Here is a 24609-nt window from a genome sequence, read left to right on the forward strand (position 1 = left end):
TGATACCTGTAGGTGAGGACAGAGAGGGAGAGAGAGTTTGGGGGGGGGGGGGGAAGAAGCACAACTACTGGAGAGAAAGAGACAAGGTTAGTTAAACATGGGACAATGATGGGAGGTTATTGGACAGAGGAGGTAGAAGGAAACAGCCCAGTCGAGTCGCGTTCAGGTTTCAGATCAGTCACGTCAGTTCTTGCCCGGTCAGACCCGGTTCCCCACCTGAGCCAGACGGCCGCGAGCAGCACTGTCGGCTCCAGAGAGTAGGCCGCTCCCGTTCCCGTCGGCTCCAGTAAGGAGGCCGCTCCCGTTCCCGTCGGCTACAGTGAGGATGCCGCTCCCGTTCCCGTCGGCTCCAGTGAGGACGCCGCTCCATTTCCCGTCGGCCCTGAAGAGGTCGTTCCAGTTCCCGTCGGCCCTGAAGAGGTCGTTCCAGTTCCCGTCGGCACTGAAGAGGTCATTCTAGTTCCTGTCGGCTCCACTGAGGACGCCGTTCTAGTTCCCGCCGGCTCCACTAAGGACGCCGTTCCTGTTCTTGACGACCTCCAGGAGGGGGTCGCTTCTGCCGCGGGTCCCGCCGACCTCCAGGAGGAGGTCGTTCCCGCTCTGGTTCCTGTCGGCCTCCAGGAGGAGGTCGTTCCAGTTTCAGCTTCGATTCCCGCCGACCTCCAGGAGGAGGTCGTTCCCGCTCCGGTTCCTGTCGGCCTTCAGGAGGAGGTTGTTCCATCTCCGGTTCCTGTCGGCCTCTAGGAGGAGGTCATTCCAGTTTCAGCTTCGGTTTCCACTGGCTTCCAGGAGGAGGTCGTTACAGTTTCAGCTTCGGTTTCCGACGACCTCCAGGAAGAGGTTACGGGCTTTGGGGACACCAGCTAAGGGACTGCTCCTAGAGCTCCTGGTGGTCCGGGTAATTCTAATTCTCCACCAGCGCCACAGAAATATTTTATTTAAACCTACTTAACTCCTCATTAATGGTGTTTACGACAGAAAAGCAGTTTGAAGCGGAGCCTCAGCCCGCACACCTGCCGTTACAGCAGGATTCAATCTCCACTAACGGGAGGGAGTCGGAGCTGGCGGCCATGATGGCTTCGACTTCAGGTTTCTTGCAAGTATTGTCGTCCACCGATCCAGAGTCAGGTGTGGGCAGAGCTATGCGTACTGTTTGACGTGTTTGAGTCTGTGTCACTGATCTAGGACCATAGGGGTGGAGTCTACTTAAATATTCAGTTTTACACCCGGCGATCATTTAACACTTACATTTAACGTTTACATTTACATTTATCATTTAACATTTACATTTAAATTTATATTTAAAATTTACATTTATGCACATTTAAATAAATGTGAGAAAACATGTTGTGTCATTTAGTTAAATGTGAGAAAACTAGTTATAGGTGCTCCTTTTACATTCAGCACCCCATAGGTTATAGACATCGTAGAGCTACAGTATGTTCTGCTTAATTACCTGGTTAACTGTGTTAATGTATTATTCTAACTACTTGATACAGCGCATATACGGTCCAATGTGTTTTTATTAGGTTGTGCAGTCTGTGTTAGTTTATCCATCTAGGTCTAACGTTGGTTTGAGGACAATGAAGGAATAAAAAAACATCAGACCTTCAGTAAAGCTGTGATTTTCTTGACTGGACAATATACTGGCTGACATTGTTTCATTAGCCAAACACATTCAATTGAAACCACATCTAATATATCGTGTGTTATCAGCTATGCTCTGGGCATAGGTGAACTAGGCGGTCGCCTGCAGTGTTTTTATGCAAATGATTTACCGTATTGTTTGTTATCGTATGGACAAAAATGTCTGTTATAAACGGGGCTTTCACATTCAATGGCTCTGGTGCTGTCACAGACAGATTGTTTACGATGCGCCTTTTCTGTGTAACCTGTGTCCTCGTTGCTGCGCTTCGATATTTAAATTCTCATCCTGTCTTTGCCACTAAATAGTTAATGCTCACAGACACAAAAACCAGGAAATGGTTGTATATATATCTAAAATGAACGGAACACAATTGAAAGTTTTTGAGAATACTTTTAAAATGATTCTTGTTCAGCTTAATCCAGGCTCCGAAGACAAAACAGAGCTTTGACATTAGCACCTTATTGAAAGCAGATTGCAGCAATTTAGGAGCAGACTTTTGTCTTTGTTTTTTACTCGATTTGTGTAGATCATGCATAGTCAAGATAATAAAACATTGTCAAGGCATCGGCAAGGACAGCTTCCTACTACAAACAGGAGCAACCAGTGCGGCATTCTGAAGCTGGTCACCAATTAACATGGTTGTAAGTTGTTACAGAACACCCGTATTAGCAGTAGCATTACCATCTGGTCTCCTTAACGATGGACTGTTGTGGTGTGAACTTGGACCAGAGACAGTTTCAGAAAGAATACGCTTCTGCACCACTCTTTCAGGCTGAGGAGTTACATCACCCTCTTGCTGATTAACAGCTTCTCTGCGCAAGTCGGAAGATCCTTCCCTCCTGCAGCCATGACGTCCACAAACTACGCATCCACCTGTAACGATATTCACGGCCAGTGTTTTAGTTGTGTGACAAACCGCCGGTTTGTCCCCCACTGACAGAGCAGCGGCTCTGGACTGTACGCACACATACACATGCACACAACCTGGATTTGCCGCATCAGCTGATTAGCCGCCGAGAGCGAGTGCACACGCAATCGTGCTGACATTTGGACATTCCACTATCATCTCACCACTTCCTGTTGATACACCCTGGACTATTCACACTGTTAAATATTTTGGTGTAAATTTACAGTAAATTACTGGCTACTAATTGCATGACTTTAACAGTATTTTACTGCTTGCAAATTTACAGTTATTTACTGTGACTTCACAGTAAGACAGGACACTAAATTACTGTGAGTTAAGAGTATTTTACTGTGATTTTACAGTAAATGGACATAATTTTACTGTGACAGTATGCTTTTGTAAAATGTTTATATTTAACTGTAATATTACAGTAAAGGTTTTGTGAGATTGCTGTGACGTTACAGCATATTGTAGTACAAATAATATATTAAATTGTGAATTTACAGTAATTGTTTTATGACTGTGAGGTTACAGTATGCAATAATATAAATGTAATGCAACTAGTAGCCAGTAATTAACTGTAAACTTACAGCAATATTTCAAATTTGATTTAGCTTAGGCTCTAACAAGGCATTACAAATCTAAAACAAAATTAACCACAATAAAATTTTAATTACTAATGATATATGTGACATGATATACTGTATGGTAATATAAAGAAAAAAAAACACAATTTCTGTGACTTTCAGATTTGTATTTTATGGCACAACTTTTTGCAACACTTAACCTGGTGACCTAATGAACAGGTGTCTATGACCGCCATTCAAAGTCAATTATTTTTCGAATGAAAGTGCAGACTTTTTGATTAACGGGTTCCTGCTGCCTCTTCGATTTTGATCCTTTCTCAGGATTTATGCCCAAGAAGCACCTGTAAAAACAAGATCAAAAACAAAAGTGTTATGGTTAGAAACTAAAAATATGAAGATGAGCTTATTTTTTATTTTTTAATAAACGTGACCTTTGGATGAAGGGCGGCACGGGGCGGCATGGTTGCCTCACAGTCCTGGGTTCGATTCCCGCTGGCGGCCCTGCGTGCCTTTCTGTGTAAAGTTTGCATGTTCACGTGGGTTCTCTCTGGGTTCCCCAGCTTCCTCCCACAGTCGAAAGACATGCATTAGGTTGATTGACTAAGTCCATTGCCCGTAGCTGTGAGTGCTGTGTGAATGGTTGTTGGTCTCTGTGTTGCCCTGCGATGGGCTGGCGACCTGTCCAGGGTGTACCCCGCCTCTCGCCCACAGACAGCTGGGATGGGCTCCAGCACCCCCACGACCCTGCATTTGGGATTAAACGGTATGGAAAATGGATGGATGGACCTTTTGGATTAATTCCAGGGTACAGGAAGCATCATCAGCATATTGCATGTTGAAATTGTAGTTGCTGGCAAAGAGCATTGCTAAGCCACTGGTCATGGGAGCCATGACCACCTGCCCCTCAACAGACAGCATACATGCTTTTGGCTCAAATATATGTCACCTTAAACAAATGAGAAAAACCCGCATTGTGGCATACATTAAGACATGTGTAGTAATGTTTTACAGTTTACAGGACAAACATCAAATGAGAAACTCAAGTGCTGTTTGAAAACTGTTTGTCAGTTTCCAAGGTAGCTGATTATCTTATCTTATTTCTCTTTTGCTGATTTAGATTGTTTTGTTTTTTAAATAATGTATAAATAACTGTAGAAAGTGAGAAACTAAACAAAGTTTTGCTATTCTGGTAAGGTGGATATTTTATCTGTTGTTAGTGTTATTATAGTTAACTTTGTAAAGAGACACCTAATTTTTTATTTCCCTATACTTCCCATTCTTTTGCTGTGCTTCACCTTAACCCTCTTTCACCACACAGTCACACTCCACCAAATTTGCCTTTCCTCACACCTCACCTAAGGGGGGAAGGCCAGTTTTCTTATACATATTATGTAGTTGCCTGCATAAGATTTAGAACTCTCATGCAACCTACATGCAGTATAACATAAAAATGAGAACATGAAACATTACCTTGGACAACCAAGCTTGGCGTTTTTGGTAACCTCACTGTCCATTCAACATCTGTAGTTGTGGCACACGTCTGCAAAAGAAGACTCAACTATTACACACTGTATCTCCAGTATTACTTGTTGCAGTGTTTTCCTTGCACATTCTACTTAGATTAGGACGCACACATAGTAGTACACACACACACACAGAGTCACTCACAGTTCTTGGTCTGTGAGCATGAATATACAGTACTTACATCAGCAACAATCACCATGGCATCCTTGGGCTGTTTGAAGTATCCCATCACAAGCAAAAGAATGCATGCAACCTTGTCTTTGGCCTCTGGCTCAAAGGTAGTCAGGAAATCTTTCACCCCTGGATGGCTTGGTTTGGTTGCTTGGAAGAACTTCAGAATTGTCATGTATTTGTTGTCCAATGCCTCTCGCAAATGAGAGTATGGAAACATTGGTCAACACTATTGGCACACTATTAAGCTGGCAGTGCTGGATGACGTACTGTAGGTCTTTTCCATTAGAGGGGCAGCTCTCTCAGCACCACCCATCCCTAAACTTTCATCCAGTAAATCCCAAAATTGAGTTAGCAATGCTATTGAACCCCCAACGTTTACGTTGCTTATGAGACTGTTTAAAAATAGAGGGTTTGAAACGCTGTCCGCCCCATGAGAACCAGGGGCAAACACCCCGGTGAGAGGTGGTCAGCCTGAGAGAGTGGAGCCCGAGCCCAGGGAGCCCACCACGAGATGCCCCTGCGCCCAGGGGCTCAATACCGCCACCCCCACAAAAGCAGAGCGGGGCCTACCACATCAGGCCCGCAGCACAAGGGCTCAATTGGTGGGGACCGGCAGAAAAGAGACCACCCAGGCAGTGGATCCACGTACCCCGGGCAGAAAACGAGACCCCCAACAAACCAACCACACTACACGCATATGTGGAGACATTTAAATACCTGGTTGTTCACCTAAACAATAAACTGGACTTGTCTAACAACATGGACGCTCTGTATGAGAAGGGCCAGAGTGGCCTTCACCTGCTGAGGAGACTAAGATCCTTTGGTGTGTTCAGACAGCTGCTAAGGACTGCACAGGACACTGTGGTGGCTTCAGTGCTCCTGTATGGAGTTGTGTGCATGGCAGTACAGGCAGAGACAGGAAGAGACTCAACAAGCTGGTTCAGAAAGCCGTCTCTGTCCTGAGCTGCACACTGGAGTCCATGGAGGTGGCGGACAGAAGGATGTTGGCCGAATCGTCAGGGCTTGAGAGGACCCTACGACAAACTCCCTCCGTCGGTTCAAAACCGGCGGGGCTTAACAGGGAACTGGGGACAGGAGAGGAGATGCAGTGGCATGGAGGGCGGAATTAATGGCCGCTCAGAGCGGGGAGCTACAGCTCTCACGGAGCTTGGAGGACACTTGTGACAGAGCTTAGACCTGCGGCGCTACAGCCTACATGCAACCTTGCACACAGCTGTGATCAGGTCGCGCTACCTACTGTAAAACCTACAGTTCTATGCTGAACCTTAACACTCACCTGGCCACATCCGCTGACCATGTCACAGGAGAAAGGGAAGAGGGAAAGACCCCAATTGCACGACCCAACATCAGTAACTGAGATTAACAGATATTTATTAAACACAAAAAGGACCTCACTGTCTCGAAAGGAATAATAGAATAACGAGTAAGGATTAAATATAAATTCACTGCGTAGCAGGACAAAAACTCAGAACCTAACTGAACTAAAAATCACTGCTGACGCAGGAAACAATAACTAACCACTACAGTCTAACACGCTTCGTTCACTACAGGCAACATACACTAACACAAGACAATCAGACTGGACGACTTCATGATTAACCCACACAGCGCTGTCTCCTGACTGGCTAAACTAAATACGCTCTGTACAGACAGAACCACCTAAACCTGAAACATAAAAACACAAGACACTCACAAACCTTCACAGAAGACAGAACATCAGATATCAAATTAACTCCACTCTTTGACTAAAGTAACTTGGCGTAGCTTCCAAGCTACAACCGCGTACACACCAACACTGGGTGAACAAAAAGGCATAACTTAAATACTAAACTAACAGGTGGATCAACTAATTACTGCACACAGGAAATGAACTCTGACGTGACCCACGCAAAACACCCAGGAGTGCCCCTAGTGGCGTGAAGACTGAATGTCACACATTGCATGCCTTGTGGAGATAAAGGCATGAATGAACAACAACTTTCTTCAGCTAAGACACTCCACCCATCAGATCCTCTCCCATATCCCAGTTTACTTCTGGCCATCACACTCCTCCTCAGTAAGTCATCATTCTACCATCTGTGAAATATCTCCAAAACTTCACTCCATCCTAACCCTCCTAGATGCAGAGAAACTTGTCCATGCCTTTATCTCCTCAAGGCTGGACTACTGTAATGGACCTTTTGTAAGAACATTACAATACATTACAATAGAAAATTTGAACATATCATTCCCATCCTCCAATTATTGCAGTGGTTTCCTGTCTCATCCCAGATTTTATACAAAATCCTGCTGTGAACCCAGAAATCTGGCATCATATATTCAAGAGATGATCAGTCTACAACTTTTCAACTGTCCGCTTAGTTTACCAGCAAGCATGTTCCTCAAAGTCCCAGTCACCTGTACCATGGGTGACCTGTTCAAATGCACCACAGTTTCTGTCCAGACTTTTTTATTCAGGAAAATATATAATTGCTAATTGCTGTTAGTCATTTTTTTTATTTTAAATGATTGTTTTATTCCTTTTTGTCTTTGTTTTAAATTGATAGCACTCTGAAATTCTGCGAATGAAAACTGTGTTAAAAGCAAAATCTATTATTATATTAATAATAATCAGTCACTTTGAATCTAAGAACTGTATGTTGGCACTTATGAACAAAGCTAGCCTAATAACAGTTACACACCCTAGATAAAACAACAAATAAAATTATGTCTCCCTCAGACACAAATAACTGTTTTAACTATGCTTTGTTACATCTAGACATAAGAACATCTTCAGATGTTTGCGAATCTCCTTCATTTTCAGTCCGTAGATAAATGGATTGAACAGAGGATTATACAGAACCACCTGTAAACTCATGATTAAACGAGCAGCTTTTGGAAAATCGTAATCCAGACGAACCGTGATAACTTCATACATGAACAGGCAGAAGTAGTTGCTGAGAACCAGCAGGTGAGGTAAACAGGTGTGAGCAGCTTTCCTCCTCACGTCTGCACTGCTGTGGTAACAAATGAGAAGGATCCTGGTGTAGGTGAACACGATGAAGATCACAGGGCCAACAACTGTGTTTGACATTATGAACACACCAAACACAGTTATGGCTCTAGATGTTACACAGAACAGTTTGTAGATTGAGTTATTACAGAAAATGAATTTCAGAGTGAAGCTGCACAGCTTCTGCTGAGCGCTTAGAATGGATAATCCAGCCTGTTGACAGGCAGGCAAGAGCCAAGCTGCAGCCAGAAACACACAGACGGTCGTCCTCCTCATGATGGACTGATAGTGCAGAGGTTTGCAGATGGACACATATCTGTCGTAGGCCATGGCCGCCAGCAGCAGGAACTCTGAGCTACCCAACAAGTAGATCAGAGAATACTGGAGCAGACAGGCCTGATGAGAGATGACCTGTGTGTCTGACAGAAAGTCCAGCAGCAGCTTTGGGTAGATGTTGGTACTGAGAAGAACAGAGTTGAGTAACAGAGCAGCTATGAAGACGTACATGGGCTCATGGAGGTCTGTTTTTTTCCAGATCAGGTAAACTACAGTACAGTTACTGCACAGAATCAGGACGTACACCAACAAGAAAGTCATGAAGTAGAGGTACCTGTACTTAGAAACTTCCACATGACCATCTAGAGTTAAATATGTTACATTCAAGTTTTCCTCCATTGTGACTAAGGTTATTTAAACATATACTGTAGATGTTCTTATCATGTTAAAAGAAACATACTGAAACTATTTCCTTCATAATCAACATTTTCTTTTCTCCTTTATGAACCACCTGATTCATCTGTAATCCAGAAACAGTCTCAGCCTTTTCCCTGATTCCTTTTTCAAAATGCTGGAGACTCCATGGATCTCATTAACCTAATGGAACTCTAGAGACCTTAATCTTTGGATGTTTATTCGAGTTTGTGACCTGCTTTATCCATTATGTTAATGTACTACGTATGTGACACTGTGATATACCACAAGCTCCTACTTTAAAGCTCATTCAATTTAACTCAATTCAATTTTATTTATATGGTGCAAAATCACAAAAAAGTTATCTCAAGGCACTTTACAAGGTAAGGTTTAAGACCTTACACTACTAAACCCAACAAATCCCACATACAGCAAGCATTTGACAGCAACAGTGGTGAGGAAAAACTCCCTCTCTAACGAGGAAGAAACCTCCAGCAGAATGTCCTTGTCTGTGTCCAGGGACTGTACACAGACAGGATGGTTGGACCAGGGACTGGACAGAGGCAGGATGGTTGGACCAGAGAGTGGACACAGGCAGGATGGTTGGACCAGAGAGTGGACACAGGCAGGACGGTTGGACCAGGGACTGGACACAGGATGGTTGGACCAGGGACTGGACACAGGCAGGATGGTTGGACCAGGGACTGGACACAGGATGGTTGGACCAGAGACTGCACACAGGCAGGATGGTTGGACCAGAGACTGCACACAGGCAGGATGGTTGGACCAGAGACTGGACACAGGCAGGATGGTTGGACCAGAGACTGGACACAGGCAAGATGGTTGGATCAGGGGGACTAGACACAGGATGGTTGGACCAGAGACTGGACACAGGCAGGATGGTTGGACCAGGGATTGGACACTGGCAGGATGGGTGGACCAGAGACTGGACAAAGGATGGTTGGACCAGAGACTGGACACAGGATGGTTGGACCAGGGACTGGACACAGGATGGTTGGATTATAGGCTATATTTCCAACTGTTATTAGATATTTTTGTTTTTTGTGTATCTGTTATGATCCTGGCCTGGCTCCACCAGTCATTCTGTTTCTCTTACCAGGCCACGCCTCTGCTTTTGACCATGCCCACTCCCACTCCTTCCCTCAGTGAACTCCTGGCAATCAGTCCAATTCACCACACCTGTGCCTGCCCTCTGCTCCCTTCATATACCTCCCCAGCCCTTCATTCTGTACTGGGTCATTGTCACCACTCCATGTTGTTCAAGCCAAGGTATGGGCTCCACTGCCTCCATTGCGCGCCACTACAGACATAGACTATCGATGGGTACTGTTGCCGGTTAATCACGGTTTTGCTAGTTCTTCCTAATTTGCTTTGTTTGTTCATTATTTGGTTCATTGAGTTTGTTTTTTCCGTCCGACCTTTCTGTCTAACAGGAAGTCCAGCAGCAGTTTTGGGAAGATGGACAAAGCAGTGACAAGGTCAAACCTTTAGGTCTTTAACTTTTTCACAATACACTTAAAATCCGGCTCCCTGTCTGTGTACCTGTACCACCACACTTGCTGGCCCCCTAATATCAATCCTTGTATGTGATTGACAGAATGGTGCACCCATGAAAGTAGTTTTGTGTTTGTATGTATGGATTTTCAGCAGAGCTGACCAATGGTCCAGTGGTTAAAATGAGTGATTCTAGTTTTGGTTGCATGAGTTTGATTTTTTTATTTTTTTTAGTTTTCTGTTCAGTTATAATAAAGTCATAATTGCTCTGCCTAGCTTAAGATAGATCTGCGCTAAAGCAGCAAAACATGTTTTCATTCTCCTCCCTCCCTTTTTTTGTGTCTTTTAATAGCAGTCGTGTCTTAAGAAAATGTACAGACCCACTGTTACGGCTCCTGGGGCTTTTGTGCTTCCTGTTTTTTTGTGGACCGTTCTGGTCATCTACCTCACTGTTTTGGTTCCAGTGTCCCTCTCGCTCACATGACCTGGCAGCTGACTCCTATTAGCAATCAACTATGGAATATAGGCTCTGGGACTCGCCTCACTCCCTTGCCAGATTGTTGCGAGTGTTTCTCCTCTTTCCAGCATTTGTTATTCATGAAGTCAGCCTGTTTATACGACTGTCGACTGTCCTTGTTTATCCGCTTGCCTTGTCCTACCTGTAATGCCGCCGTGAGTAACCTGTTTTGACCCAGCCTGTCTAACCGCCGTTTTGCTTATCCCTCTGTACCTACGCTGATTGCCTTCCCGTGTATCGACCTCGGCCTGTTGTGTGATTTTGGAAGTTGCAGCATTTCTGTTGGAAAAATTGAAACATTCATTACTCAATCATGTATACTCCAGAACAGCATAACTTCTTTCGATTTTTGTCATAAAACATGGAATAAATATTCCACTATTTTAGGCAGAGTCAAAAGCCCAGAAGCACGGTATTTACAGTTTAGTGTGTATTTCTGGCCGACATCGTTAAGGTTCTCTTCACACTTATCAAGGTGTAGAGATGTATATTGTAATTGCCGAGAGTGCATGATTGCGCACACCCCTAGATAGCCTTGATTCACCAGCCTGATGATCATGGCATCCCATTACCTGCACAGGTTACAAGCCGCTCTAACCAAAGCACAAAAGAGACAGTGATACAGACAGACACCTTCTACATTAGTTTTGTTGTGGGTGTTGGGACAATGTGCTTATTGCAGACCTCCAGCTGGCCCCGTTCTTTTCCAAACTTGTTACTGCCATTACGAGTAGAGGAAGACAAGAATGCTGCAAAACAAATCAGAATGAAGAAACATCTTAGTGCAGCAAAACAGAAAATTGTTGTAACTTGCAACAGGCTAAAATCAAGGATTGGACCCAAAAGCAGAGAGCCAGGAAACCAGATGAAAGCGAGACAGTGATTATTTGCCGCTCAAAAGTTCTGACTGTCTAGGCAAATGAAAAATCACTGCTAAGCAGGGGAAAAAGCTATCAAACATAAAATAAGAACAAAGGCCACTGCCAGACAGGAGAGAAAGCTAACCACTATACAAATTAACAAACAGGACTAAGCAACACATAATCACTACTCTAAGTAGGCTACAGGAGATTAATGCAAGGACGAGTAAGTTCAAACTGAATTCAGGGCTTGACAGCCCCACCTAATGGCGGGAGGGCACAAGAAAAATAAGTTCACATGTTCACAAGTTCTGCTGAGTATGACCCTTTTTGGAGGAGTGACATTTCTGAGATGAGGGAGCAAGTTTCAGAGTTGAAAAGCCAACCAACACATTTAAGTGTGCAATGGCTGGCGCCAAGAGCATCTACCCAAGATGACCTGAGTTATCACTGAAGTCCAGGACCAGCTCATGAATCTAAAACCACCAGACACCAGCAGTCCCGGATAGAGACAAGTCAAAGGCAAAGGCAGTGCTGTGCGTTCCCCTGTAGTAAACCAAAAGCCTAGTGGCAGGCCGAAACCATGGTACTGTTTCCAGTGGGGTGAGGATGGTTATATCGTTTCAGCATGTTCAAATTATTCTAAACCATCACTAATAGATGCTAAAAGAGAAGCAGTCCTAATGGGACAATCAGAGTGGATTTGTTTGCCCTCTTGGATTCTAGGAGTTTAATAGGATGCCTCAGTATGTGAGAAATGCTTCCTTGTGTTTCTGGATGATCTCATTGTTTTTTTCAGAAACTCTGGAGGAGCATGAGAGTTGTCTACTTCATATGCTCAGCCATCTAGAGGAACATGGGTTGAAACTCTCCTAAGAAATGTAAGTTTTTTTTCAGACATCAGTGAGATACTTGGGTCATATTGTATCCCATAATGGGGTTGAAACAGACCCAGTAAAATTCAGAGCTATAAAAACCTGGCTAAGTCCCACAAATCTCAAGGAACTGCATTCTATCTTGGGATTTGCCGGCTACTACCGGAGGTTTATTCAGGATTTCTCAAAAAATTGTGAAACCATTAAATGATCCCATTGCTGGCACCATGATAGGCACCATTAAGGAAAAGTACTAGATTCAAAAAGGATAGTTGCCAGTATTTTTAGTCAAAAAAACCTTTTGATGCATATATACTGCATATAGATGCAATACCACCGGACTAGGAGCAGCACTCCATCAGGGGCAGATTAGAGTAATTGCATTTGCCAGTTGAGGACTTTCAAAAAGCAAAGCTTACTATCCAGCTCGCACATTGAGTTTCTGGCTCTTAAGTGGGCTGTAACAGAAAAGCTTTGCGGCTACCTATATGGAGGGCCGTTTACCGTAGTAACCCAATAACATACCTTCTGACTACAGCCTGCTTAGATGCAACAGTTTACCGCTGGCTGTCTGCACTCTCAACCTTCCAGCTTCAGAAAACGCAACTTAGATGCTGACAGGTTGTAACGCTGTCTTCAACTGCAGATAGTTTATGATCCAATCTCTTAGAAAGAGAATCACTCAGTTCATACAACATCACCTACCTGAGTAGGTGCCTCTATGTCATGTTCCTGGGCTGGCTTCAAGAGCCATTCTGTTTCCCTCACCATGCCACGCCTCTGCTTTGGACCATGCCCACTCCCTCTCCTTCCCTCCGTGAACTCCTGGCAATCAGTCCAATCCACCACACCTGTGCTTCCCCTCTGCCTCCCTTCAAAGACTTCCGCAGCCCTTCACTCGGCGCTGGGTCATTGTCACTTCATCCCTCCATGCTGCTCATGTCAGGTCAGGGACTATTGATGTACAGTATACTGTCGCTGGTTAGTCACGCGTCACTCGGCATATAAGATGTGCAAGGCTACTGCAAAGTATGAACCACAGACGTGGTTCATACTTTGCAGTAGCTTCTTTTGTTCATGCCATGTTGCTAGCTCTCAGTTTGTTCATGCCCAGGTTGCCCACGTTAGTCATGCGTTGCGCTGCATGCAAGACGTGCAGTGGCACCTCTTGCCTTCGGCGTATCCACGTTCGTTCATGCCATGCCTTAGCCACGATGTTAGCTTTACCTGAGCTCCATGTGTTAGCTTTGTTTGGTTATGTTTACCAGTCCTTTTGTGCCTCCTGTTCATTTAGTTTACATGTTTATTTAGAAGTGTTTTTGGTTAATTAAAGTAACTTTAATATTATACACCTGCTCTCCTGGCTCTGCCTCGGTCCGAATGGCAGCATCATGTGTGGCGGATTCTGACACTCTACCTAGAATTTTCTCAGTAGGGGGATTTTGTTATTTTGTAAGGCAAGACGCTGTTTAGGTTGCTGCAGAAGCCATGCTCAGAGAAGCAGCAATAGTTTAGTTAGTACACCAGTTTTGTAACAGTCATAGACCAGGAATGCGCTCACTGAGAGGAAACTACTGTAACTGATGGAAATGCTGGGAATTGAAGGACTCTGTCGAATTGATTTATCTGATTTATCTATCTCCTCTGTGGAATTCATTACATCCCCACCACCAGTGACCTACATGTAAATGCCTTCGTTAAACCTGGTCTGGCCTGGTTTCACATGTATTTTTTGCACAGGTTTGAGGTATGTTCTATGTCAGCGCTAAGTGAATTGTGCTAAAATTGACTCCTGAAAGAATAGAGAACCAGATTTCATATCTACAGACATTCACCCAGAGACGATGTGTCATATAAGAAACTATGTGCCCAATGGTCTGTTAACCTTTGGCGCCATACAACAGTTTATATCAACTGTGGGAAACTGTAGCTGTCAACACAGAACACAAAAGCCCATTTTCTGTTTCCAACTGTTTCTGTATCTCGCTGTTTCTTTGTGGCTGCTTTGGTAATTACATTTCCCCACTGTGGGATAATAAAACTTGTCTTGTCAAACCTGTGTTGGAGCAGCTGGAACACCTGGTCTCTGGTTTCACTTGATGTAACTGATTTTTCTTAACTAATCACAATCATGAGTTCTTTAGATTCACCAGCTGACCTTCTGCTCATGTTGGAATACACATGAACATATACAAAATGCATTGCATCATTTATTAGACAGGAAAACTATGGCAAACAACCAGGAAGAGACGGAGCGATCAGCCTGAATGCCTCCTGAGTCTAATGCTGGTCCAGCTCTAATGGGATCCACAGAGAGGGGAGCAGTGTCATAAAAGCACCGTGACTATGCAAATGCTTCTCAGTGACTTTCTTTGATGGACACTTTTAGGTTTCAGGGTCAAGTAACAGGAATGTGATGTTATGATCAAGATAAACCAACACAGGAGAAGATTCACTACAGTTTATAAACCAAAACTCTGTCTCTCAGCTGTTATTCATATTCTCCTGTCTGATGTTTCACTTCATAATTTCTCAATGGACCAGGAATTTAATGTGACATATTTAACTCTTGACGGACACATGGAGCTTCACAGGTTCAGGTACCTCTACTTTACGGTGGTTCTCACAGTGTACGTCCTGATTTTGTGCAGTAACTGTACTGTAGTTTACCTGATCTGGAAACAGCCAACCCTCCATGAGCCCATGTACGTGTTCATCGCTGCTCTGTTACTCAACTCTGTTCTTCTCAGCACCAACATCTACCCAAAGCTGCTTCTGGACTTTCTGTCAGACACACAGGTCATTTCATTCTCAGCCTGCCTCTTTCAGTTTGCAGCTTTATATTCGTTGATCGACTCAGAGTTCCTGCTGCTGGCGGCCATGGCCTACGACAGATACGTGTCCATCTGCAAACCTCTGCACTATCAGTCTATTATGACCAGAAGGACAATCAGTATCTTCTTGACTCTAGCTTGGCTCCTGCCGGCGGCTGAATTTGTGGCCATGGCAGCAGTCAGAGCCAAGCAGAGGCTCTGTGGCTTCACTCTGCAGGTGATTTTCTGTAACAACTCCATCTACAAACTGTTCTGTGAGACTTCAGCAGCAGTTTCTTTTTATGGTATCTTCATATTGCTAAACATGGTAGCTTGTCCTGTGCTCTTCATCCTGTTCACCTACGCTAGGATCCTTCTCATTTGTTACCACAGCTGTGGAGAGGTCAGGAGAAAAGCTGCTCACACCTGTTTACCTCACCTGCTGGTCTTAGGCAACATGTTTTTCTTGGTAACGTTTGATGTCATTACAGTTCGACTGGAAGCTAATATTCCAAAAATGGCTCGTTTAATTCTGACATTACAGTTAATTTTATATAACCCTCTGTTTAATCCAATAATGTACGGACTAAAGATGAAGGAAATCTCAAAACACCTGAAGAAGCTGTTTGCTGCTAGAACCAGGTAAGACATAACCTAAGCAGTAATGTCCACATTTCTTTGGATTCTAATTGGATTTTAACAAAATGCTCAGGGCTGTGAGCACAAGACGTCTTTCATCAGCTTTCATTAGCTGCCGCCCTAACACTTTCCTCATTCACTGTTCTCTAAGCATTCGAGCCAGTAGATGGTGTGTCGATTACTTCATGTTGCAGTGTCAACCCTGCATTGTGTTCATCTTTTTTGTAGCCAACTTGCATTTTCTGATAATAAACATGCTTTTCTAGAGATTGTTGGTTATTAAACTCCAACTATGTTTCTGAAATGGTGCAATAAAAGCATTTCACCAGGTTTGTGTTGAGGTGTGGAATCTGTGGACGATAAAGAGAATCAAGCAAAGAACCTGTGTTCTGATTTTTTGTTTCATGTCATCATTTCTCTGGAATGGACCAGAAATTCTGGATGGTTACATGGAGCTTCCAGTACCTCTACTTCTCACAGGTTCTCACAGTTCACAAGAGTTCTCAATGATCTCACACAATAATATTTCAGTTCGACTGGAGGTGAACAAACCACAAAATCAACATGTTGATATAATGTTCAAAAGTATTGATTTACAAAGACACTTTCCATTATATACACACACACATCTACAAGAATCAAAGGTCACATTTGATTTAATTCTATTCATTTTCTACACTTAGTCCCATGCAGGGTTGCAGCAGGGTACCTGGACAGGTTGCCAGCCCATCGCAGGGCAACGCACACAGTCAATCTAGCATGACTAATAAACCTAAGTCATGTTTTTGGAGAACATGCAAACTCCACACCAAACGGCACCCAGGAATCAAATCCAGGACCTTCTCGCTGTGAGGCAGGAGTGCTACTGACTGCACCGTGCCGCCCCTAACTATGACTCCATTAATAATGTCACGGAACGGCAGAGAGAGGACCCAAATGCTCAGTGCAGACGCAGCAGACAGAGGGATTGAGTAAAAGGGTTTTAATGCGGAAATCGTAGTCTCAAAACAGTCCGGGTCATGCAAATGAAAACGTGAAGGCATAGGCACAAAAGGAGCAGGCTAGGACACTTCCAGAGGACAGGCACAGGTCGGTAACAGAGTTCACAGTGTACAATACCAGATCAGGATCAGACGAGAATCAGGAGTCAAAGACGAAGTAAACTATCAGTAGAATGCTGGAAGGTGACGTTAGGAGTACAACGATCTGCCAGAGAACTAAGGAAACAGGTGGTGGTTAAATACAAGAGGTTGATTACTGATTTAAAACAGGTGTGTGTAATGAGGACCGGGAGTAAAGCGGGAACTGCTGCGGTGTGACCAGAGACGGAAGTGCTTACAAAATAAAACCGGAAACTGGAACCAAAACCTGACAAGGTAAAACAGAAAAGTCCTTTCAAAATAAACTGAGAACGAAAACCTGACAAATAAATAATGTATGTCAGGTTTCAGGTAACAAATAAATGAACGTCAGAAGTCAGACATCATTCATTTCCTTGTTTATCAGTCCACACAGCCCCGTGGCTGAGCCAAACTTCCAACTGGAGCTTGCTGCCCGCCACAGAGCCTGAGTGGCCTGGCTGTCATGTGACAAACAAATACCTGAGGAAGGACGCTCAGTCGAGTGAGCCGTGAACGAATCCTGTCCTACTGAGCTTAAACCTTAAACTTGTGGACCAGACGGTCCTGCATCTCTGCATTTGCCTAATGCTCTCAGTTACATTCTGGTCCTGCTTGTTTTTGTCTTAGTGGTTGTATCTTTGTAATCTGTGTTTTATCTCACATCTCAACTCCAATGAGTTCACCAGTGGTCTGATGAAGATGAGTTTGAGGTTAAACTGTCCCAAACAGCCAGGCCTCCAGAGTTTAATGATGCTGTTAATGAGATCCGTAGAGGAGGAATCTTCCTATAAAAACATTGAGCAGGTGAATCTTTCCTATGTCTTCCTTCTAGGGTTTATTAGTCAACATTTCATGGAGCAGGGACTGAATGTGACGTATTTAGCTCTGGATGGACATGTGGGGGTTCATGAGTTCAGGTACCTTTACTTTGTTCTTGTTCTGATTGTGTATGTCCTGATTCTCTGCAGTAATTGTACTGTAGTTTACCTCATCTGGAAACAGCCAGACCTCCATGAGCCCATGTACGTGTTCATCGCTGCTCTGTTACTCAACTCTGTTCTTCTCAGCACCAACATCTACCCAAAGCTGCTGCTGGACTTTCTGTCAGACACACAGATCATTTCATTCTCAGCCTGCCTCTTTCAGTTTGTTACTCTATATTCGCTGGTGGACTCAGAGTTCCTGCTGCTGGCGGCCATGGCCTACGACAGATACGTGTCCATCTGTCGGCCCTTGCATTACCAGTCCATCATGAGAAGGAATGTGGTGGGCATCCTCCTAGCTTTATCGTGGCTCCTTCCTGCCTGTCAATTTGCTGGATTAGCAGCTATGAGGGTCAATCAGAAGCTCTGCAGATTCTCTCTGAAAGTCATCTTCTGTAACAACTCCATGTACAAACTGTTCTGTGAGACTTCAGCTGCTGTTTCCTTTTACGGCGTGTTTGTCTTGATCAATCTCAGTTTGTGTCCTGTGATCTTCATCGTGTTCACCTACACCAGGATCCTTCTCATTTGTTACCGCAGCAGTGCAGACGTGAGGAGGAAAGCTGCTCACACCTGTTTACCTCACCTGCTGGTTCTCAGCAACTACTTTTTTCTCATAACATTTGATGTCATTACAGTTCGACTGGAAGCTGATATTCCACATATTCCACGTTTAATCATGACGCTGCAGTTTGTTGTGTACAATCCTCTGTTTAATCCTGTTATCTACGGACTTAAAATGAAGGAGATTTCTAAGCACCTGAAGAAGTTGTTGTTTCAACGTAACATTGCAGACACACAATGAAGCTGTAATTAATCTTTACAATGTTGGCATACTTTCATCCTGTCACTGAGAACCTTTTGTATTTCCTTTAGCTACTAGTGTGACGATCCACAGCTTTCAAGGGTTTTCAGTTCTTGTATTCTGTATTTATTATTCTTAATTGAATTCCTACCTTGTAGGAATCAACTAATAAAGTTGGATCTGATTCAGTTAGCACTGGTATTGTTGAACCCTGCATCGTGTCTTGTATCGCCTGTCATTCGCCTGTTTTTATCACACACTGGGTCCAACAGCCTTTATGCATGAGGCCTAAACATACATCAGAGTGTCCTCTGACGAGCCATGATGGCTCCTGAGGTTTGGGCAGTGAAACCCGTCTCAGTAGTGACACAATGTAATGGTTAACCAGGTTTTGCTGCCTGAAAGCTACTGTAGGAGTCAGACACACTGTTCTGTCCATCAGACACTGCTGGTTCAGATCCAACTGCTAGTGTACGTTTGATCTGACATTCAAGTGAAGCTGCTGCTTTTCTCCTCCAGGCTGCACAACCCAGCTGCTTCCTGTGACCCTCTTTTTCTTTCCTGGACATGAACTCACACACAGTGTAAAAAAAAAGATTCTTCCCCCTAATAAAACATATTTATAATTTTTAAGTATTACAGTGACATGAAAAAGAAAAAGATTTTAAATGTTAGTTTTTTTAATAAACATAAAGATAATGTGCTCAAACATATAGTGTATGCAAAAACATCAGATAACTTTAACAGTAATCATACCTACAACCTAAACTTTATGTAATTTAATTGCATGTTAACTATTTCATCAGTTGATGGTTATGTAAAATATCTACAAGATAATATCTACTAACGTAAGACGTGAATCAGGAGGATCAGCTGTGTTGGAACTTCACAGGTAATGCTGTAACTGACTGAGCCACCAGAGCAGTCCCTATAGAACTCCTGAAGGGGTTTGTACCAAAAAGGCAATAAAGCACAAATTGTATAATTTTATATTATTTTTATATCATATGTCAGGGTTCATCAATAACAGTTATAATTACTTATATACTGTATGTAAAAAGTTAAATATAAATTTTTAAAATTCTAATGAGGTAGAAGGCATCTTTTGGTGGCGCAGTGGGTATAGCATTGGGTTGGGAAGCAGAAGGTTGATGTTTCAAGCCCAGTAGATCCCACTAGGTCCTTGAGTAAGTCACTTCAGAGTAGCTCACCGAGTATGTTCAGTAAGGTGAAGGCCAAACGAGAATACAACATCTGTTACGAACTCGCCCCGTCGGTTCCGAACCCTGGGGCAGGAGAGGGGATGCGGTGGAGAGGAGCAATGACTGCACCCACTCCAAGCGGGGAGAACTACGGCTCTCACAGAGCCGGGAGGAGAATGCGCTCACACTGAGCGGAGGCTTCAGGCACCACAGCCGACGTGCTTCCAGCACATAGCTCTCTGTGTAATCCCTCAACAGACACCTGGCCGCAACCGGCAGACCAGGTCGCAGGGAACACAGGAGAGGGGGGAGACCCCAAATGCACGACCCAACACAGTGTCTTCACAGTTAACATAAAAGGGTTTATTTCAATACAACATAAACTCTCTGCACAGCAGGACTCAGTTCAACACAAAAGGGAAAAACTAAAAGTCACTGCAATGCAGGTAAACATTTAACAACCTAGACTCAGAATCAATACTAATGCTACGTACACTACCGGCAGAAACCTACACATATAACACAATAAATAACACAGGACAACTAAAATCAAAAACACAGCCCTGTCTAACAGGCTAAAGAAAACATGCTCCGTAACATGGGGAAAATCCTAAACATGAAACATAAAACACAAGACACTCAAACCTTACGTGGTGACAGGACATCAAATCAAAACACAGAAACTCCACTCCTTACTCTCCTCTCTTTAAACGTAACTTGGTGTAGCATCCAGCTACAACCGCGTACACATCAGCAAGTGTGTGAAACAAAAGACATCCCCCTAAATACAACCAAAACAGGTGGGTCAACTAATTACACAGGAAATGAAAACTCAAACACAGACCCACACCAAAAGTCCCAGGAGCGCCTCTAGCAGCGCAGAGGCTGAATGTCACAACATCAAAAGAATAATAGTGTATAATACTGATTGTATTCTTTTTTTTTTTTTTGTTCTGTCCAGCAGTTTAGCAAGCAGCATATCTTGCGCTGAATGCCATATTGTGATGGACAGCTTTGCTTTAACAAGAGGAGTATATATAGAATATATATTGGGGGCGTAAGGGGTGCAACCAGCTGCTGAAACCAAGCAAATTTGTTAAGTAAACAATCGGAGCTAACACATTCATAACTAAGCAACTTTTGTACTGTGGTTTACCTTGCAGATTAATACTAATACCAATAATTGTCAGGTCCTGGCTCTGTGCTCAGTTTTATTTTGAAAAGGACTTTGCTCATTGGCCATATCATCCTGTTTTATTTTGGTAGTCCCCTGGTTTCTGTTTCTGTTCTAGCTTCACTCCCGGTTTACGTCTTGTCACAGCTGTCCCTGCTTCACTCGGTCATTACCCACACCTGCACGCGATCAGTAATCAGCTCAGTATATTTAAGCACCACCTCTCACTCTAGCAAACTGCCAGATCGTTGTTTGAGTGTTACCGTCGTTCCCAGTTCGTTGATCCTGTCCGGCCGTGTTTTGTGTACCCTGTTTTCTGCTCTGCACGTTACCGACCTTGTTTGCCTGCCTGACCACGATTCTCCGCCTGACGACTTGGTACTGTATACCTGGCTTTCGTGTATGAACCTTGCCTGTCCCTGACGCTGTCTCTGCCCAACCCGGAATAAACCACCCTTTGATCACTGTCAACCTGTGTTACGCTGTGCATTTGGGTCCTCATCCGAGCGTCCCTGACAGAACGATCTGGCCAGACTTAGACCCAGCCAGCATTCAGCCTCCGTCTAGGTCAGTGACTGTTTTTGTTTATTGCTTTTTGGCTGCGAGTTTCAGTCAACCACGGGAAGAATGGAGTTTACATACGTCAAGCTACCCAGCGACCTACGCGATTATTTTTCGATCCTCGCGGAGGATTACCGAAGGGCGTCCCATCCGAAAACCCAGCGATGCGCCATGGAGGTGGCAATGTGGACCTTGGAGGACGAGGATAGCGTGCTAGAGCGCCCCAGTGTCCGTCGCCTCTACGAGCGATTGCGCGCGCGACTCGGCGAGTTGGACAGCGCGCTCCGCACCACGCCAGCCTCGGTCGCACCGTCGATGGTTTCGGTTTCCTCCCCCCAGCCCCGTCGGACCGTCGTGCCTGCACCCACCTGCCCAGCTCCATGTTTGCTCCACTGGGAGGACTCCCTGCACTCATGCGGTTCCGTTCAGTCTCCAGCTCAGCCGTGTTCCGTTCAGTCTCCAGCTCAGCCGTGTTCCGTTCAGTCTCCAGCTCAGCCGTGTTCCGTTCAGTCTCCAGCTCAGCCGTGTTCCGTCCAGTCTCCAGCTCAGCCGTGTTCCGTCCAGTCTCCAGCTCAGTCTCGTTACATCCAGAGTCCAGTCGAGCCCCGTCCCAGTCCAGTCGAGCCCCGTCCCAGTCCAGTCGAGCCCCGTCCCAGTCCAGTCGAGCCCCGTCCCAGTCCAGTCGAGCCCCGTCCCAGTCCGGTCGAGCCCAGTCCAGGTTCCCGTCCAGTCGAGTCCCGTCCCAGTCCGGTCGAACCCAGTCCAGGTTCCAGCCCATTCGAGCCCAGTCCAGGTTCCAGCCCATTCGAGCCCAGTCCAGGTTCCAGTCCAGTCGAGCCCAGTCCAGGTTCCAGTCCAGTCGAGCCCAGTCCAGGTTCCAGCCCATTCAAGCCCAGTCCAGGTTCCCGTCCCGTCGAGCCCAGTCCAGGTTCCCGTCCCGTCGAGTCTAGTCCAGGTTCCCGTCCCGTCGAACCCAGTCCACGTTCCAGCCCAGTCGAGTCACGTCCACGCCCCAGTTCAGTCGAGTCCTGTCCCAGTACAGTCCAGTCACGCTCCTGTCCCAGTCCAGTCCAGTCACGCTCCTGTCCCAGTTCAGTCCAGTCACGCGCAGGTCTTGTCCCAGCCAGAGGACACCACCTGTCGAACAGGTGCTATGCACACCCGATCAGGCCCGACGTCTGCTCCGTCGAGCTCGGCGGTTGCAAGCAGCCAAGCCGGCTCCAGAGTAGACGCCGTCTCAGTCGCTGCCGGCTCTAGTGAGGAGCCTGGGAGCAGCGCCGCCGGCTCTAGTGAGGAGCCTGGGAGCAGCGCCGCCGGCTCTAGTGAGGAGCCTGAGAGCAGCGCCGCCGGCTCCTGTGGGAAGCCTGAGAGCAGCGCCGCCGGCTCCTGTGGGGAGCCTGAGAGCAGCGCGCCGGCTCTAGTAAGGACGCCGCTCCTGTCCTTGTCGGCCATGTTGAGGCCGTTCCTGTTCCTGTCGGCCAAGTAGAGGCCGTTCCTGTTCCTGTCGGCCAAGTAGAGGCCGTTCCTGTCCCTGTCGGCCAGGTTGAGGCCGTTCCTGTCCCTGTCGGCCAGGTTGAGGCCGTTCCTGTCCCTGTCGGCCAGGTTGAGGCCGTTCCTGTCCCTGTCGGCCAGGTTGAGGCCGTTCCTGTCCCTGTCGGCCATGTTGAGGTCGTTCCTGTTCCTGTCGGCCATGTTGAGGTCGTTCCTGTTCCTGTAGGCCATGTTGAGGTCGTTCCTGTTCCTGTCGGCCAGGTTGAGGCCGTTCCTGTCCCTGTCGGCCAGGTTGAGGCCGTTCCTGTCCCTGTCGGCCAGGTTGAGGTCGTTCCTGTCCCTCTCGGCCATGTTGAGGTCGCTCCTGTTCCTGTCGGCCATGTTGAGGTCGCTCCTGTTCCTGTCGGCCATGTTGAGGCCGTTCCTGTCCCGGTCGGCCATGTTGAGGCCGTTCCTGTCGGCCATGTTGAGGCCGTTCCTGTCGGCCATGTTGAGGCCGTTCCTGTCCCGGCCGGCCATGTTGCGGCCGTTCCTGTCCCGGCCGGCCAAGTTGCGGCCGTTCCTGTCCCGGTCGGCCATGTTGCGGCCGTTCCAGCTCCTGTTCCTGTTCCTGTCGGTCCCGTAGTTCCTGTCGGTCAAGCAGCGGCCGTTCCACTTCCTGTTCCTGTCGGTCCCGTAGTTCCTGTCAGTCAAGCAGCGGCCGTTCCAGTTCCTGTTCCTGTCGGTCCCGTAGTTCCTGTCGGTCAAGCAGCGGCCGTTCCAGCCCCTGTTTCTGTCGGTCAACACTGGCCGTTCCAGCCCCTGTTTCTGTCGGTCAAGCAGCGGCCGTTCCAGCCCCTGTTTCTGTCGGCCCTGTAGCTGCCGTTCCAGTCCCTGTTTCTGTCGGCCCTGTAGCTGCCGTTCCAGTCCCTGTTTCTGTCGGCCCTGTAGCTGCCGTTCCAGTCCCTGTTTCTGTCGGCCCTGTAGCTGCCGTTCCAGTCCCTGTTTCTGTTGGCCCTGTAGCTGCCGTTCCAGTCCCTGTTTCTGTCGGCCCTGTAGCTGCCGTTCCAGTCCCTGTTTCTGTCGGCCCTGTAGCTGCCGTTCCAGTCCCTGTTTCTGTCGGCCCTGTAGCTGCCGTTCCAGTCCCTGTTTCTGTCGGCCCTGTAGCTGCCGTTCCAGTCCCTGTTTCTGTCGGTCCTGTAGCTGCCGTTCCAGTCCCTATTCCTGTCGGCCACGTAGAGGTCGTTCTAGCCCCCGTTCCTGTCGGCCACGTAGAGGTCGTTCTAGCCCCTGTTCCTGTCAGTCTCGGAGTGGCAATTCCCGCCGACCTCCAGGAGGAGGAGGTCGCGCCAGCTGGATTTGTCGCTGCGGTCCCTGCGCACCTCCAGGAGGAGGTCGCGCCCGTCGTAGTTCCTGCCAACCTCCAGGAGGGGGTCGCGCCCGTCGTAGTTCCTGCCGACCTCCAGGAGGGGGTCGCGCCCGTCGTAGTTCCTGCCGACCTCCAGGAGGGGGTCGCGCCCGTCGTAGTTCC

The 24609-nt window shown here is 46.2% G+C and overlaps 3 protein-coding genes across 3 annotated transcripts; 2 read left to right on the forward strand and 1 right to left on the reverse strand.

Annotated features, from left to right (window-relative positions):
- Nucleotides 1-7595: 7595 nt before the first annotated feature.
- Nucleotides 7596-8528, reverse strand: LOC114846936 (olfactory receptor 6N2-like). The gene has a single exon (XM_029136180.1). The coding sequence runs from the start codon at nucleotides 8526-8528 to the stop codon at nucleotides 7596-7598; it is 933 nt and encodes a 310-aa protein (XP_028992013.1).
- Nucleotides 8529-14830: 6302 nt separating this feature from the next.
- On the forward strand, nucleotides 14831-15769 carry LOC114847293 (olfactory receptor 2M5-like). Its single transcript, XM_029136855.1, has one exon. It carries the CDS (start codon nucleotides 14846-14848, stop codon nucleotides 15767-15769), a length of 924 nt encoding a protein of 307 aa, XP_028992688.1. The 5' UTR covers nucleotides 14831-14845.
- Nucleotides 15770-17735: 1966 nt separating this feature from the next.
- LOC114846938 (olfactory receptor 5H6-like) lies at nucleotides 17736-18671 on the forward strand. Its single transcript, XM_029136219.1, has one exon. It carries the CDS (start codon nucleotides 17736-17738, stop codon nucleotides 18669-18671), a length of 936 nt encoding a protein of 311 aa, XP_028992052.1.
- Nucleotides 18672-24609: the final 5938 nt, after the last annotated feature.

The sequence above is a fragment of the Betta splendens genome, chromosome 21 (assembly GCF_900634795.4).
Source record: "Betta splendens chromosome 21, fBetSpl5.4, whole genome shotgun sequence".
Classification (NCBI taxonomy): Eukaryota; Metazoa; Chordata; class Actinopteri; order Anabantiformes; family Osphronemidae; genus Betta; species Betta splendens.

Coding starts and splice junctions, on each gene's coding strand:
- LOC114846936 (XM_029136180.1), bottom strand. CDS start 8,528: ATGGAGGAAAACTTGAATGTAACATATTTAACTCTAGATGGTCATGTG.
- LOC114847293 (XM_029136855.1), top strand. CDS start 14,846: ATGGACCAGGAATTTAATGTGACATATTTAACTCTTGACGGACACATG.
- LOC114846938 (XM_029136219.1), top strand. CDS start 17,736: ATGGAGCAGGGACTGAATGTGACGTATTTAGCTCTGGATGGACATGTG.